This window comes from Nanorana parkeri, unplaced genomic scaffold, assembly GCF_000935625.1.
Source record: "Nanorana parkeri isolate BGI_ZX_2015 unplaced genomic scaffold, ASM93562v1 scaffold3204, whole genome shotgun sequence".
In the NCBI taxonomy this organism is placed as follows: Eukaryota; Metazoa; Chordata; class Amphibia; order Anura; family Dicroglossidae; genus Nanorana; species Nanorana parkeri.
The window spans coordinates 36,111-48,277 of record NW_017309472.1 but is presented as its reverse complement, the minus strand read 5'-3'; the positions used below and the strand labels follow the sequence as shown (position 1 = coordinate 48,277).

General features: G+C 50.3%; 1 protein-coding gene and 8 non-coding genes across 9 annotated transcripts in view; 6 read left to right on the top strand and 3 right to left on the bottom strand.

The window, feature by feature from the left end:
- The first annotated feature begins 81 nt into the window (after positions 1-81).
- Positions 82-153, top strand: TRNAP-CGG. Its single transcript has one exon. It is a non-coding gene; the product is annotated as a tRNA-Pro (tRNA).
- Positions 154-296: 143 nt separating this feature from the next.
- Positions 297-368, top strand: TRNAP-UGG. The gene has a single exon. It is a non-coding gene; the product is annotated as a tRNA-Pro (tRNA).
- Positions 369-1,516: 1,148 nt separating this feature from the next.
- Positions 1,517-1,588, top strand: TRNAP-UGG. The gene has a single exon. It is a non-coding gene; the product is annotated as a tRNA-Pro (tRNA).
- A 447-nt stretch (positions 1,589-2,035) lies between these two features.
- On the top strand, positions 2,036-2,107 carry TRNAP-AGG. Its single transcript has one exon. It is a non-coding gene; the product is annotated as a tRNA-Pro (tRNA).
- Positions 2,108-2,250: 143 nt separating this feature from the next.
- On the top strand, positions 2,251-2,322 carry TRNAP-UGG. Its single transcript has one exon. It is a non-coding gene; the product is annotated as a tRNA-Pro (tRNA).
- A 662-nt stretch (positions 2,323-2,984) lies between these two features.
- TRNAP-UGG lies at positions 2,985-3,056 on the top strand. Its single transcript has one exon. It is a non-coding gene; the product is annotated as a tRNA-Pro (tRNA).
- Positions 3,057-3,368: 312 nt separating this feature from the next.
- TRNAM-CAU lies at positions 3,369-3,440 on the bottom strand. The gene has a single exon. It is a non-coding gene; the product is annotated as a tRNA-Met (tRNA).
- Positions 3,441-3,673: 233 nt separating this feature from the next.
- Positions 3,674-3,745, bottom strand: TRNAM-CAU. The gene has a single exon. It is a non-coding gene; the product is annotated as a tRNA-Met (tRNA).
- A 3,478-nt stretch (positions 3,746-7,223) lies between these two features.
- The window catches only part of LOC108802888 (nicalin-1-like), a 31,947-nt gene continuing 27,003 nt past the window's right edge, over positions 7,224-12,167 (bottom strand). Inside the window, exons 14-15 of the mRNA XM_018574742.1 lie at positions 11,643-11,721; positions 7,224-7,283 (exon numbers count right to left, since the gene is read on the bottom strand). Coding sequence (XP_018430244.1) covers positions 7,224-7,283; positions 11,643-11,721 — 139 coding nt within the window. The remainder of the gene's footprint in view (positions 7,284-11,642; positions 11,722-12,167) is intronic.

Here is a 12,167-nt window from a genome sequence, read left to right as displayed (position 1 = left end):
GAAAGGCAAAGATTGCAACAACCTTTTGCAGACATGTTTCAATGAGAAGGCTACTGATAGCAAAATCTCGAAGCATCTCTTGGCTCGTTGGTCTAAGGTTATGATTCTTGCTTCGGGTGCGAGAGGTCCCGGGTTCAAATCCCAGACGAGCCCATGCTTTAAACCATGATCCCATCTTCCAACAATGGTGTTGGTCGCGGACAGAGGTCCTTTGTGCCAACCGTCCACCTTTGTGCTGTGCTAGTCCACCGCCGAGCCTAGCTCGGGAAGCCAACCAGACTTGCCAAGCAGCTTTTGGCTTGTTGGTCTAGGGGTATTATTCTCGCTTTGGGTGCGAGAGGTCCCAGGTTCAAATCCTGGACGAGCCCAGTATTTAGCACATGTCTCGCATTTCGACAAGGAAGCTTGGTTGTGGGGGCGTGGCCAAGATGTAAGACTGAACGGACGTGCTTAACTGCAGCTCCTCTCATCCGTCCAGTCATCCTGCTTCTCAGCGGCACAAATCGGGTCTGATCCACTTACCTTCTCCTCGCAGGGGTCCCGGTGGCAGCAGGCGTCACTTCCATGCGATCCAGACGAAGATCGGCCCGGTACCGAGTGAGTAACGATCCTCCCGGCCCTTCGCCTGTCACACGTGCGGGCGCCATCTTGGCTGCACGTACTCGCTCCCTCTGTCACATAAGTGCCGGCACTCAAACGGCTGGGTGGGAGGACATGGAGCCGAACGCAGGACCTGAGGGACGAGGCAGCCCACCACATAATAAGGGCAAAGAGCCCCCTGGAGCCACAGATGCCATCCTGGCAGCCATAGAGGCCAGCAAGACCACATTAATGGCCAGGATCCGGCAGGACTTGGATAAAATAAGGGGCCGGGTGAAGGAAGTGGAGACCAGGGTGGGGACCCTGGAGGATGTAGCCTGCAACGCGCGGTGGCGCATTGTTGCCGAAAACAGGCTAAGCCGCAACAATGTGAGGGTGGCCGGCCTCCCTGAGGGGACTGAGGGCGCGGATCCCACATCCTTTGCGGAGGCCTTTTTTAAGGAGCTCCTGGATCTACAAGCGGTTTCAGTGGCCTACATAGTGGAGCGTGCACATCGAGTTCCCTTCTCTGAAATCTCAAGAAAGGCAAAGATTGCAACAACATTTTGCAAACATTTTTCTCGGAGAAGGCTACTTCTCACACCCTTTGGAAAAAGAAGGTCTTTAAGGGTAGGGAAGATTGAGATTGTTGACTTTTGTGCTGAACTAGTCTGCTGCTGAGCCTAGCCCAGGAAGATAGCCAAAATCCAGAAGCATCTCTTGGCTCGTTGGTCTAGGGGTATGATTCTCGCTTAGGGTGCGAGAGGTCCCGGGCTCAAATCCTGGACGAGCGCATGCTTTAAACCATGATCCCATCTTCCAACAATGGTGTTGGTCGCGGATGGAGCTCTTTTGTGCCAACCGTCCACCTTTGTGCTGTGCTAGTCCACCGCCGAGCCTAGCTCGGGAAGCCAACCAGACTTGCCAAGCAGCTTTCGGCTCGTTGGTCTAGGGGTATGATTCTCGCTTTGGGTGCGAGAGGTCCCGGGTTCAAATCCCGGACGAGCCCAATATTTAGCACATGTCTTGCATTTCGACAAGGAAGCTTGGTTGTGACCGTGACTGATTTTGGGCAGGTGACCCCAATTTCTGGGAGAAAAGCGCAGAAATGCGATGCCTGAGAAATCAGTACGCGAGTGCTGCTGCCTTTATTCTAGGGCTGTTTATCCACTTTTGGGTGCCTGAGCGACCAGCTACTAGACCCTATCAGTGGAGAAGATGTGGTTTTGCCCTGACAAATTTTCCCCTCGGCTTTTGAAATCTCAGAAATCTCAAGAAAGGCAAAGATTGCAACAACCTTTTGCAGACATGTTTCTGGGAGAAGGCTACTTGTCACACCCTTTAAAAAAAGAAGGTCTTTAAGGAGCTCTTTTGTGCCAACCGTCCACCTTTGTGCTGTGCTAGTCCACCGCCGAGCCTAGCTCAGCAAGCCAACCTGACTTGCCAAGCAGCTTTTGGCTCGTTGGTCTAGGGGTATGATTCTCGCTTAGGGTGCGAGAGGTCCCGGGTTCAAATCCCGGACGAGCCCATGCTTTAAACAAGGATCCCATCTTCTAACAATGGTGTTGGTCGCGGACGAAGCTCTTTTGTGCCAACCGTCCACCTTTGTGCTGTGCTAGTCCACCGCCGAGCCTAGCTCGGGAAGCCAACCAGACTTGCCAAGCAGCTTTCGGCTCGTTGGTCTAGGGGTATGATTCTCGCTTTGGGTGCGAGAGGTCCCGGGTTCAAATCCCGGACGAGCCCAATATTTAGCACATGTCTTGCATTTCGACAAGGAAGCTTGGTTGTGACCGTGACTGATTTTGGGCAGGTGACCCCAATTTCTGGGAGAAAAGCGCAGAAATGCGATGCCTGAGAAATCAGTACGCGAGTGCTGCTGGCTTTATTCTAGGGCTGTTTATCCACTTTTGGGTGCCTGAGCGACCAGCTACTAGACCCTATCAGTGGAGAAGATGTGGTTTTGCCCTGACAAATTTTCCCCTCGGCTTTTGAAGTCTCAGAAATCTCAAGAAAGGCAAAGATTGCAACAACCTTTTGCAGACATGTTTCTGGGAGAAGGCTACTTGTCACACCCTTTAAAAAAAGAAGGTCTTTAAGGGTAGGGAAGATTGAGATTGTTGACTTTTGTGCTGAACTAGTCTGCTGCTGAGCCTAGCCCAGGAAGATAGCCAAAATCCAGAAGCATCTCTTGGCTCGTTGGTCTAGGGGTATGATTCTCGCTTAGGGTGCGAGAGGTCCCGGGCTCAAATCCTGGACGAGCGCATGCTTTAAACCATGATCCCATCTTCCAACAATGGTGTTGGTCGCGGATGGAGCTCTTTTGTGCCAACCGTCCACCTTTGTGCTGTGCTAGTCCACCGCCGAGCCTAGCTCAGCAAGCCAACCTGACTTGCCAAGCAGCTTTTGGCTCGTTGGTCTAGGGGTATGATTCTCGCTTTGGGTGCGAGAGGTCCCGGGTTCAAATACTGGACGAGCCCAATATTTAGCACATGTCTCGCATTTCGACAAGGAAGCTTGGTTGTGACCGTGACTGATTTTAGGCAGGTGAACCCAATTTCTAGGAGAAAAGCGCAGAAATGCTATGCCTGAGAAATCAGTACGAGAGTGCTCCTGCCTTTATTCTAGGGCTGTTTATCCACTTTTGGGTGCCTGAGCGACCAGCTACTAGACCCTAACAGTGGAGAAGATGTGGTTTTGCCCTGACAAATTTTCCCCTCGGCTTTGGAAATCTCAGAAAGAAAGTCCTTTCCCTAAGAAAAGGGGTTAAAGAAAGGTTGGCAGAGCCCAGTTAGCAAAGGATGGTTTCGATCCATCGACCTCTGGGTTATGGGGCCAGCACGCTTCCGCTGCGCCACCCTGCTTATGGAAGCAAGTGGGAGCTAAAATGAGAGAGCCACCCAATGCTCTTTCTGGCTGTTTACACTAAAGTTCCGCACTAAGCTAGAAACTGTTTGCTGATTTTGGTCCACAGTGACTGACCATAACAATTTGCATGCTGATCATCAGATTATAAAAATGACTCGTGGCGATAGAGTGTATGTGTGAAAGAAAGGCCTTTCCCAAAGCACTTAAAGAAAGTTTGGCACAGCCCAGTTAGCAGAGGATGGTTTTAATCCATCGACCTCTGGGTTATGGGCCCAGCACGCTTCCGCTGCGCCACTCTGCTTACAGACGCAGGTGGGAGCTAAAACAAGAGAGCCGCCCAATGCACTTTCAGTCTTCTGAGGCCCTAAATCCAGGGAAGGCTTTGGCTGTAAAAGGAACCCTGCTGATCCTTCACTTCAGCTGTCTGCATTATGCTATCAGCTTTCTCATAGGCAGCATGGCATAGGAAAAGCCAGCTTAGTCGAGGATGGTTTGGATCCATCCACCTTCAGGCTACCTCTGTACCGGACTCATAGATTGTTAGGACACCAGCAGCCAATGGCTACATTACAACCAGCCTGAGGTCAAGCAATAGTAATACCACGGCTAAATGTTTCACCTCCCTGCAGATGGAGGTCCGGCTTCACTGAGCACCTATTTAGCTCAGCCGTTCGACAAACCGCCAAAGGAGCAACATTAGGTCTGAACCCGGAGCTGATCCTTTCTTACTGTGTGATACTAAATGGGTTGTGGGCAGTGGCATCACAAGGGGGCCGCGGGGGGTGCGGCCCGCATCCGGGTGACACCATTGGAGGGATGACACCAAAATGACTGACAGACATTTTGGTGTCACCCCCCTCTGAAAAGTCGGGCGCTCGGTCATGGACCGAACGCCCGACAGTATCAGGAGAGAGGAGGGGACCCGGTGGCATACCTTATCCCGCCGGGTGACTGTCCCCTCCTCTCTCTGCCGGTGTCCATCACCAAGATGGCCACCGCCAGGTATCAGAAGATCGCCGCATGTGCGCGATGACATAATCACGCCACGCGCGTGCGCGGTGACGTCTCGGCGGGGTGACACCCGGTAACCGCTCTGGTTGTCACCCAGTCTCGGGACGCCCCTGGTTGTGGGTTCATGGAGAACTGGGCCGACTAACAGCTCTAATGTAGGGATGGGCTCAGTTGTGTCCCTATAATGAGGAAACCTGAGAATTTAGTCCAAGGTGGTGCCTCCTTCAGTCATGCAGGCAGAGCGATATGTTGGCATTAGTAAAGATGAGCAGCCCATGTCCCGCTGCTCTGTCCTAAAGTTAAAGGGACATTAAACCCTCAGATTTTTTAACATTAAACAATACTGTAATGTGCGCCTTACTGTAATCCATTGTTGTTTACCTTCTCTTTGCTGCTCTTCCTTTTAAATCTGTATCTGTTCTCATGCTGGGCAGAACTTCTGTTTTGCAGCAGACTGCCTTGTCTCAGGAATGGATATATGGTGTCTGTGTATAGGTTTGTATAGGTTTGTAACCTGAGCCAGCACTACAGGAAGAGGCCCTGAGCTGCAAAGGGAAGTTCTCCCCAAGCATGAGAAGACATGAGGATTTAAAAGGAAGAGCAGCAAAGAGAAGGGAAACTACCATGGATTACAGTAAAGCGCACATTACAGTATTGTTTTATGTTAAAAAAATCTGAGGGTTTAATGTCACTTTAACTAAAGAACAACATTAAAAATGCACAATTCCTTTAAATAACATTCTTGGGGGTTCCCCTGAACCTGCCTGGGAAGTTGCTCATCTGTACGATGCATACAACCTGTGACGGACTGAACCGTCACTGGGGCTGCTGGAGGAGCCTGGGGGCTAGCCTCCTTCCTACGGACTATGGACCTAGAACTATGGAGACACCCCTCAGACCTCTTGGGGTTACATGGAACCATTCTACTAGGTTCATAGAGGGCCATTGTTTAGAGTGATGGGATCAAGCTATTATCTAATTAAGGACTTCCAATGCGGCACCTCGCTGTCTGGGGGAGGGGACACACTGAACTCTAATCTGATTTTGTCAGGTATAAACTCTGTGTGTTTCCTTCAATAAAGTCAGTTCTTGGTTTCCACTTCAACATTAGTGTTGTCTGATGATTGAGTGGTTTAGCTTTCCGTCCTAATATATTGGTTCTGTCCAATAACTAGGCAGGTTTGGGCTAAGGACACTGGAATTTAGGTTCCAGCGGAGAGGGAGCTGATTTCTGACGGAGGCACCCAGTCGGGGTACCAGGCGGTCCGTCACACAACCCACTACAGCAAAACTTATATTTACAAAGGAAAAAATGCTGTTTAATTTGCTTGCAAATGACTCTCGGGATTCCCTTCATCTATAGCAGACTCTTATCCCAGATGAGGGTCAGTTACAGTGGCGTAAAAATCGCCATAGCGACCCAGGCGGCCGCTATGGCGCTATGGGGCCCGGGCACAAGGGGGCCCAGCCAGGGCACCCCTCTGGTGCCGTGCGGGCTGCCTGGGTGATCTGTGCAGAGGTGCGTTCTTCTCCACAGCCGCTGCTGAGTCAATGAGAGCCAGCAGCGGCGGTGGAGGAGGCTGGACCCCGCAGGGGAGGAGGCGGGGCCCGGGGGGTCAGCAACAGAGGAGGTGAGGCCAGTGACGGAGCAGGAGGCGGGGCCGGCGACGGAGTAGGAGGCGGGGCCGGAGGAGGACGGAGGAAGAAGAGGCGGACAGGTAAGGAGTGTGACCAGCCCACCTAAGGGTGACCCTGCAGAGCCCACCATAGAGAGTCATTATTGTGGGGTCCCTTGTAAAATTTAGGCCAGGCTCTTTGTATCTGGTCTGTATTTTGGAACCATCCAAAAATTGACATAGGTCCCCCACAAAATCTATTACCCAAACAGCACCTTGGAAGGCCAGAAAAGGTAGGGGGGAAGCCTTCATATTCATATCAGGCCACATGTCCTCAACATGAGGAGGTGTTTTACTAGGGGTAGACAACTGGCAAAGCATCTTGTGCCATGTTGATGATGACAAGAACCTCTTGTCCCCAAAACCATATGGAGGGGTCTGCGGGTGGGGGGGCTAATCGGAACCCAGAACTCTGCTTTAAGAATACCTGTCACGTACATTGGTATGAGCCTTAAGTGACGAGGAAGGCCTTCCCTTGCTGCTCTCGTCTGAGCCCCACTGGAGATGGAACAGTAGTTATACAGACAGAGAGAGGCACGAGTGCCTGTGGCTGGTATGACTGCTGGACACACTGGATGTGCTGATGTGGACAACAGGACGCCAGAGGCAGCTGGTGGTCGATGGCAGATCAGACGACACTGGTGTGAGAGGCTGAGGCTGAGGCTGAGGCGTAGTCAGGGACAAGCCAGATCGGTAACGTACGGTCAGCGTGGTACATGAGCAGGTGACAGAAGCAGAGTCAGGAGCAGGCCGGGTCATACACTAGCGAGCAGAATGTTACCGGATCAGAAGGCAGGAGAATGGTCAGGGACGAGCCGAAGGTCACAAGGCAGGCAGCAGGCAGGCAGAGTCAAGAATCAAGCCGGGTCAAACGGGTATCAGGAGCAGAAACACAGATGCAGGTTACAGCTAAAGATCTCTCAGCAAAGTGCAGATGCAGGAGCCATCTTTAAATAGCCCGCCTGGCGCCAAGAAAATGCGTGACAACAATTCGTTTTACTATCAATTTATTTTTCTAATGTTATGTAACAAGTTGAGTTCCATTCGGTGAGGGTGAGAACAGATCATGGACATCAGCGCAAGAGTGTCTCCTCATTTCCTCTTCTGCTTTGCAATAAGGTGAACAAACCGATTATATGCCGGGCCGAAATTCTGAGAAAGAAGAGAAAAATTAGACTAATTATAATCACATTATAGGTTCAATTCACAGAACTCACACACCAGGATGGGGACCCTGACTTTCTGAAAAGTGACAGTTTCAGTGGAATCAGGGCCGAATTTCCCACAAGGCCAACCAAGGCCCAACCTTGGGGCAGCAGAAAGTAGAGGGGCAGCAGGGGTGTGGAATTCCTATATCCCGATGCCCGGGACATGCAGTTCCGGGCACCGGGTGAGTAATTGCGCATTGAGGAACCTGGCCTTGGGGCAGCAGAGAGAGTAAATCCGGCCCTGAGTGGAATCCAATGAGATTAGAAAATGACAGTCACCTGGCTAAAACTAGAGCGCTTTGACCTTCATGAATTGACCCTTATATGCCGCACTGAAGCTGACAATCCCTCTGACACTAAGCATCTGGAGTGGTTAAATGATCCGTAGTACATGATATGTAGCCCTGTACCCCCTTTTCCACTTACAGAGCTAGGTTATTTTTCTTTTAAATAAATATTAATGTAATTTTATTGGTATCTATCTACCATTAGCTGCCTCATTTCCCACCCTCGGCTTATATTCGGGTCAATACTTTTTCCCAGGTTTTTTTGGTAAAATTAGGTACCTCGGCTTATATTCGGGACGGCTTATACTTGAGTATATACGGTATTTACATATTAATGGGTGGTGCCTTTTACATATGAATAAGCTGCGACTCATTCTCCCAAAAAAATATGTCCACGTGTCGCTAGAGTGTTCGGGTTTCGCTTGAAGAAAAGGTGGCAACCCTAATCTAGGGGCCCCCTAATTTAGAAGTGGCGCAAGATACAAAATCATTACAATCAATTTAAGTAGAACGAAAGGCACGTGTGTAAAACTTTGTAGCTCTGGCCAATAGTAAGCAAGAGCAACTGTCATTTATTAGGGAATATGCAGCAAAAATGTCCACACACAGGGCCACGGCTCAGTTCAGCAGCTTGCTGTTTGAGTGTGCCCATGCACAGCATTGCCAGGCTTCTATTGGGGCCTACATGTTCCATAATGCATTACAGGCTCACTTCCAAGCCTCCTTCCATTAACGGCACTCAGTGCAGTGTTGGTGTTTGTTGGCACGTCCTACCTGTAGTTCTCTCGGAAGGGAGAATTTCGGTGACTACATATCAAGCTCCATGGAGGCAGAGAAGGTAGCCACCAAAAACCAGCAAGTGCTGATAACCTGTATTACTACCCAGGGGCGTACCGAGGCCGGGTGACACCCCACCGTGTCTTCATCGCTCGTGTGTGTGAAGTCATCGCGCATGCGCGGCCACCTGATTGACGCCTGCCGGCGGCACTGTCAGTCATTTTGGTGTCACCCCTGCAATGGTGTCACCCTTGTGATGCCACTGTTACTATCAAAGGTAACAGACAACCTCCTTCCTAAAAAAAAAAAGTCCAAATTGAGCATGTAGATGCACGAAGCACACTCAGCAAATATCTGTGAATGTTAATTTTGGCTCAAATAATGCCAAAAACGAATGTTCTACTTTGAATGTAGTGTTGTAATAATTAGGGCTGCGGAAATTAACGATTAATTCCTCGATTAAACATTCATTTTTTTGATCGATTAATTTTTTTTTGATCGGTACTCACCTCTCCGCCGACTTCCGGGTCTTCCGGGAGTTCCGTCAACGTCACGGACGATGTCACCGGACTCCTCCCCCCTTCCCCAAGTGGCTCCGTCGGCTAATGAAAGGAAGGGGGGAGGAGTCCGGTGACGTCGATGTCCATGACAGCCAACGAAGGGAAGCGGGGAGGAGTCCGGTGACGTCGATGTCCATGACAGCCAACGAAGGGAAGCGGGGAGGAGTCCGGTGACGTCGATGTCCATGACAGCCAACGAAGGGAAGCGGGGAGGAGTCCGGTGACGTCGATGTCCATGACAGCCAACGAAGGGAAGCGGGGAGGAGTCCGGTGACGTCGATGTCCATGACAGCCAACGAAGGGAAGCGGGGAGGAGTCCGGTGACGTCGATGTCCATGACAGCCAACGAAGGGAAGCGGGGAGGAGTCCGGTGACGTCGATGTCCATGACAGCCAACGAAGGGAAGCGGGGAGGAGTCCGGTGACGTCGATGTCCATGACAGCCAACGAAGGGAAGCGGGGAGGAGTCCGGTGACGTCGATGTCCATGACAGCCAACGAAGGGAAGCGGGGAGGAGTCCGGTGACGTCGATGTCCATGACAGCCAACGAAGGGAAGCGGGGAGGAGTCCGGTGACGTCGATGTCCATGACAGCCAACGAAGGGAAGCGGGGAGGAGTCCGGTGACGTCGATGTCCGGGACGGCTAACGAAGGGGGGAGGAGTCCGGTGACGTCGATGTCCATGACAGCCAACGAAGGGAAGCGGGGAGGAGTCCGGTGACGTCGATGTCCGTGACGGCTAACGAAGGGAAGGGGGGCGGAGTCCGGTCACGTCGATGTCCGTGACGGCTAACGAGAGTCCGGTGACGTCAATGTCCATGACGGCTAACGAAGGGAAGGGGGGAGGAGTCCGGTGACGTCGATGTCCGTGACGGCCAACCAAGGGAAGGGGGGAGGAGTCTGGTGACGTCGATGTCCGTGACGGCTAACGAGAGTCCGGTGACGTCGATGTCCATGACGGCTAACTAAGGGAAGGGGGGAGAAGTCCGGTTACGTCGATGCCCGTGACGGCCAACCAAGGGAAGGGGGGAGGAGTCTGGTGACGATGTCCGTGAAAGGCAAACGAAGGGAAGGGGGGTGGAGTTCAGTGACGTCGATGTCCGTGACGTCACCGGACCCCTTCCCTTCGTTAGCCGACAGAGTCGTGCTCTGTACTTATACATCGCAAGGGCCATTTTATATCCATTCCCAATAGGTGTACAATTGGCACTCCCAGACAAGAAACATATGGACACATTTATTTAGATTAGGTTTTCTATGGTACTCGTTTACAGCCAGGGGCATTTTATATTCGCTGACCGCAAATTATATGTTCCTTTTCAGAATGCTCCTTCGGCAGGTTTTGTAACCCGCATGCTAAAGCTCTGCAACATTTTTACTTTCGAGGTCAACTCAACCCTTCAATTATACTACAAACGAATAAATTGTATTGTCGGTATGTGGATGGTTTATGGCTGTGTCGCCTTTTGTTTTTTGCCTTTTCCTGAATTATTGCTAACAGGACCATGATCGCCTCATTTTATACCTTGATAAGCATTTTATATGTATCTATAATTTTTAGTAACGTTCTAGTAAATATAATAAATAATTGAGCATGTAGATGCACAAAGCACACTCGGGAAACACAGGGGGCTCAGCAGGTAAAACTGACACGTTGATCGAACCCCATGCAATGGTTGTGCTATCTCTATAAGAGAGAGGCCGAGAATAGGATTGGCCGTAGGTCTACCATCTGCAATTGGCTGGAAGCCGAGCACCTCGGACAGAGGGGGAAAAAAACTGGCACTGGACATGGCATATTTATGGCAATTTATAAACTATTTGCAGGGCCCTTCACCCTGCAAATATCCGTGAATGTTAATTTTGGGCGAATAATGCCAAAAACGAATGTTCTACTTTGAATGTAGTGTTGTAATAATTAGGGCTGCGGAAATTAACGATTAATTCCTCGATTAATCGTTAATTTTTTTGATCGATTCACTTTTTTTTTGATCGGTACTCACCTCTCCGCCGGCTTCCGGGTCTTCCGGGAGTTCCGGCGACGTCATTACTGTCTGGATCCACCCAGCTGCGTGAGTGACAGCTGGTTCTGCCTATCTAGAGGCAGAGCCAACTGTACCCGCCCCCTCCCCCAGTCAGCGCTGGAGGATCGGAGGGGGGAGGGGGGAATCCCTGCAGGGAGCCGTGAGTGACAGTCACGGCTCTCTGCAGGGACATGATCGATAAGCGACGGTATGTCTTCGCTCACTTCCCGATCTATTGAGCCGACCTGTGACAGTCTAATTGTCACACGTCGGCTCAAACTATGAGGATGAGTGATTTTCACTCGCCTCATAGTTCTCATTTAATTCCCATGATCCTCTGTTCCATCTGGTGGTCATAATGTGTCATTTCAACACCACATTCAAACTGGGAAGAATGTATTAAGAACATTCGTTTTTTGGCATTATCCACCCAAAAAGGAACGTTACAGATATTCGCGGGGCAGATGGCCCAGCGGATTCTTTTTATAACTAGACCCCTAAATCACAAAAAAAAAATTAAAAAATGTTTATTTAGAATTGAACCTAAACCGTGATCACTTTTCTCACGAGCGGGCACAGAGGCGCTCCAGGATTTTAAACAATCATGTCAGATAATTGCGTTGTGTCACCTTGGAGTGCGTTGGGGGGAACACTGACCTGGATGGCTTGGTGAATGAGCCCCAAGTAGGCCGCTATGATGACGGCCATAAACAGATCGAACACAGCCGGCTTCACCCTGCAATGTGAGAAGACAATAAGACACATGTTTTTTTTATCATTGACACACAACATTCATACAACTTTCACCCAAGATTCACACATTTTCTGATTGGATGTCACGAGCAGTGTGAATCCTGATTAAAAGGGTGGGGAAAAAAATAGACCACTTAGTATCTGAATTCTCCAACGAGGATGCCGAGAGAAGCCCCGACGTTGGACAGCCCGGCATTCTCCGACGTTTATTATTGTCCTCATTGTAACAATTGCCTGGAAATCATTTTTATAGGTGACATTTTATGTTTTGCTGTCTCCTATTTTCATGATGGGTTTTCATATACAGAAACATGAGGACAAAAACGACATGGAGCCCATGCTGATAAACTTGGTGGTGATCACTCTTTGATTCTATACATAAGGGCTGTAGCTAGAGCGAAGCGAATGAGGCGAGTCTCTTGGGTGCAG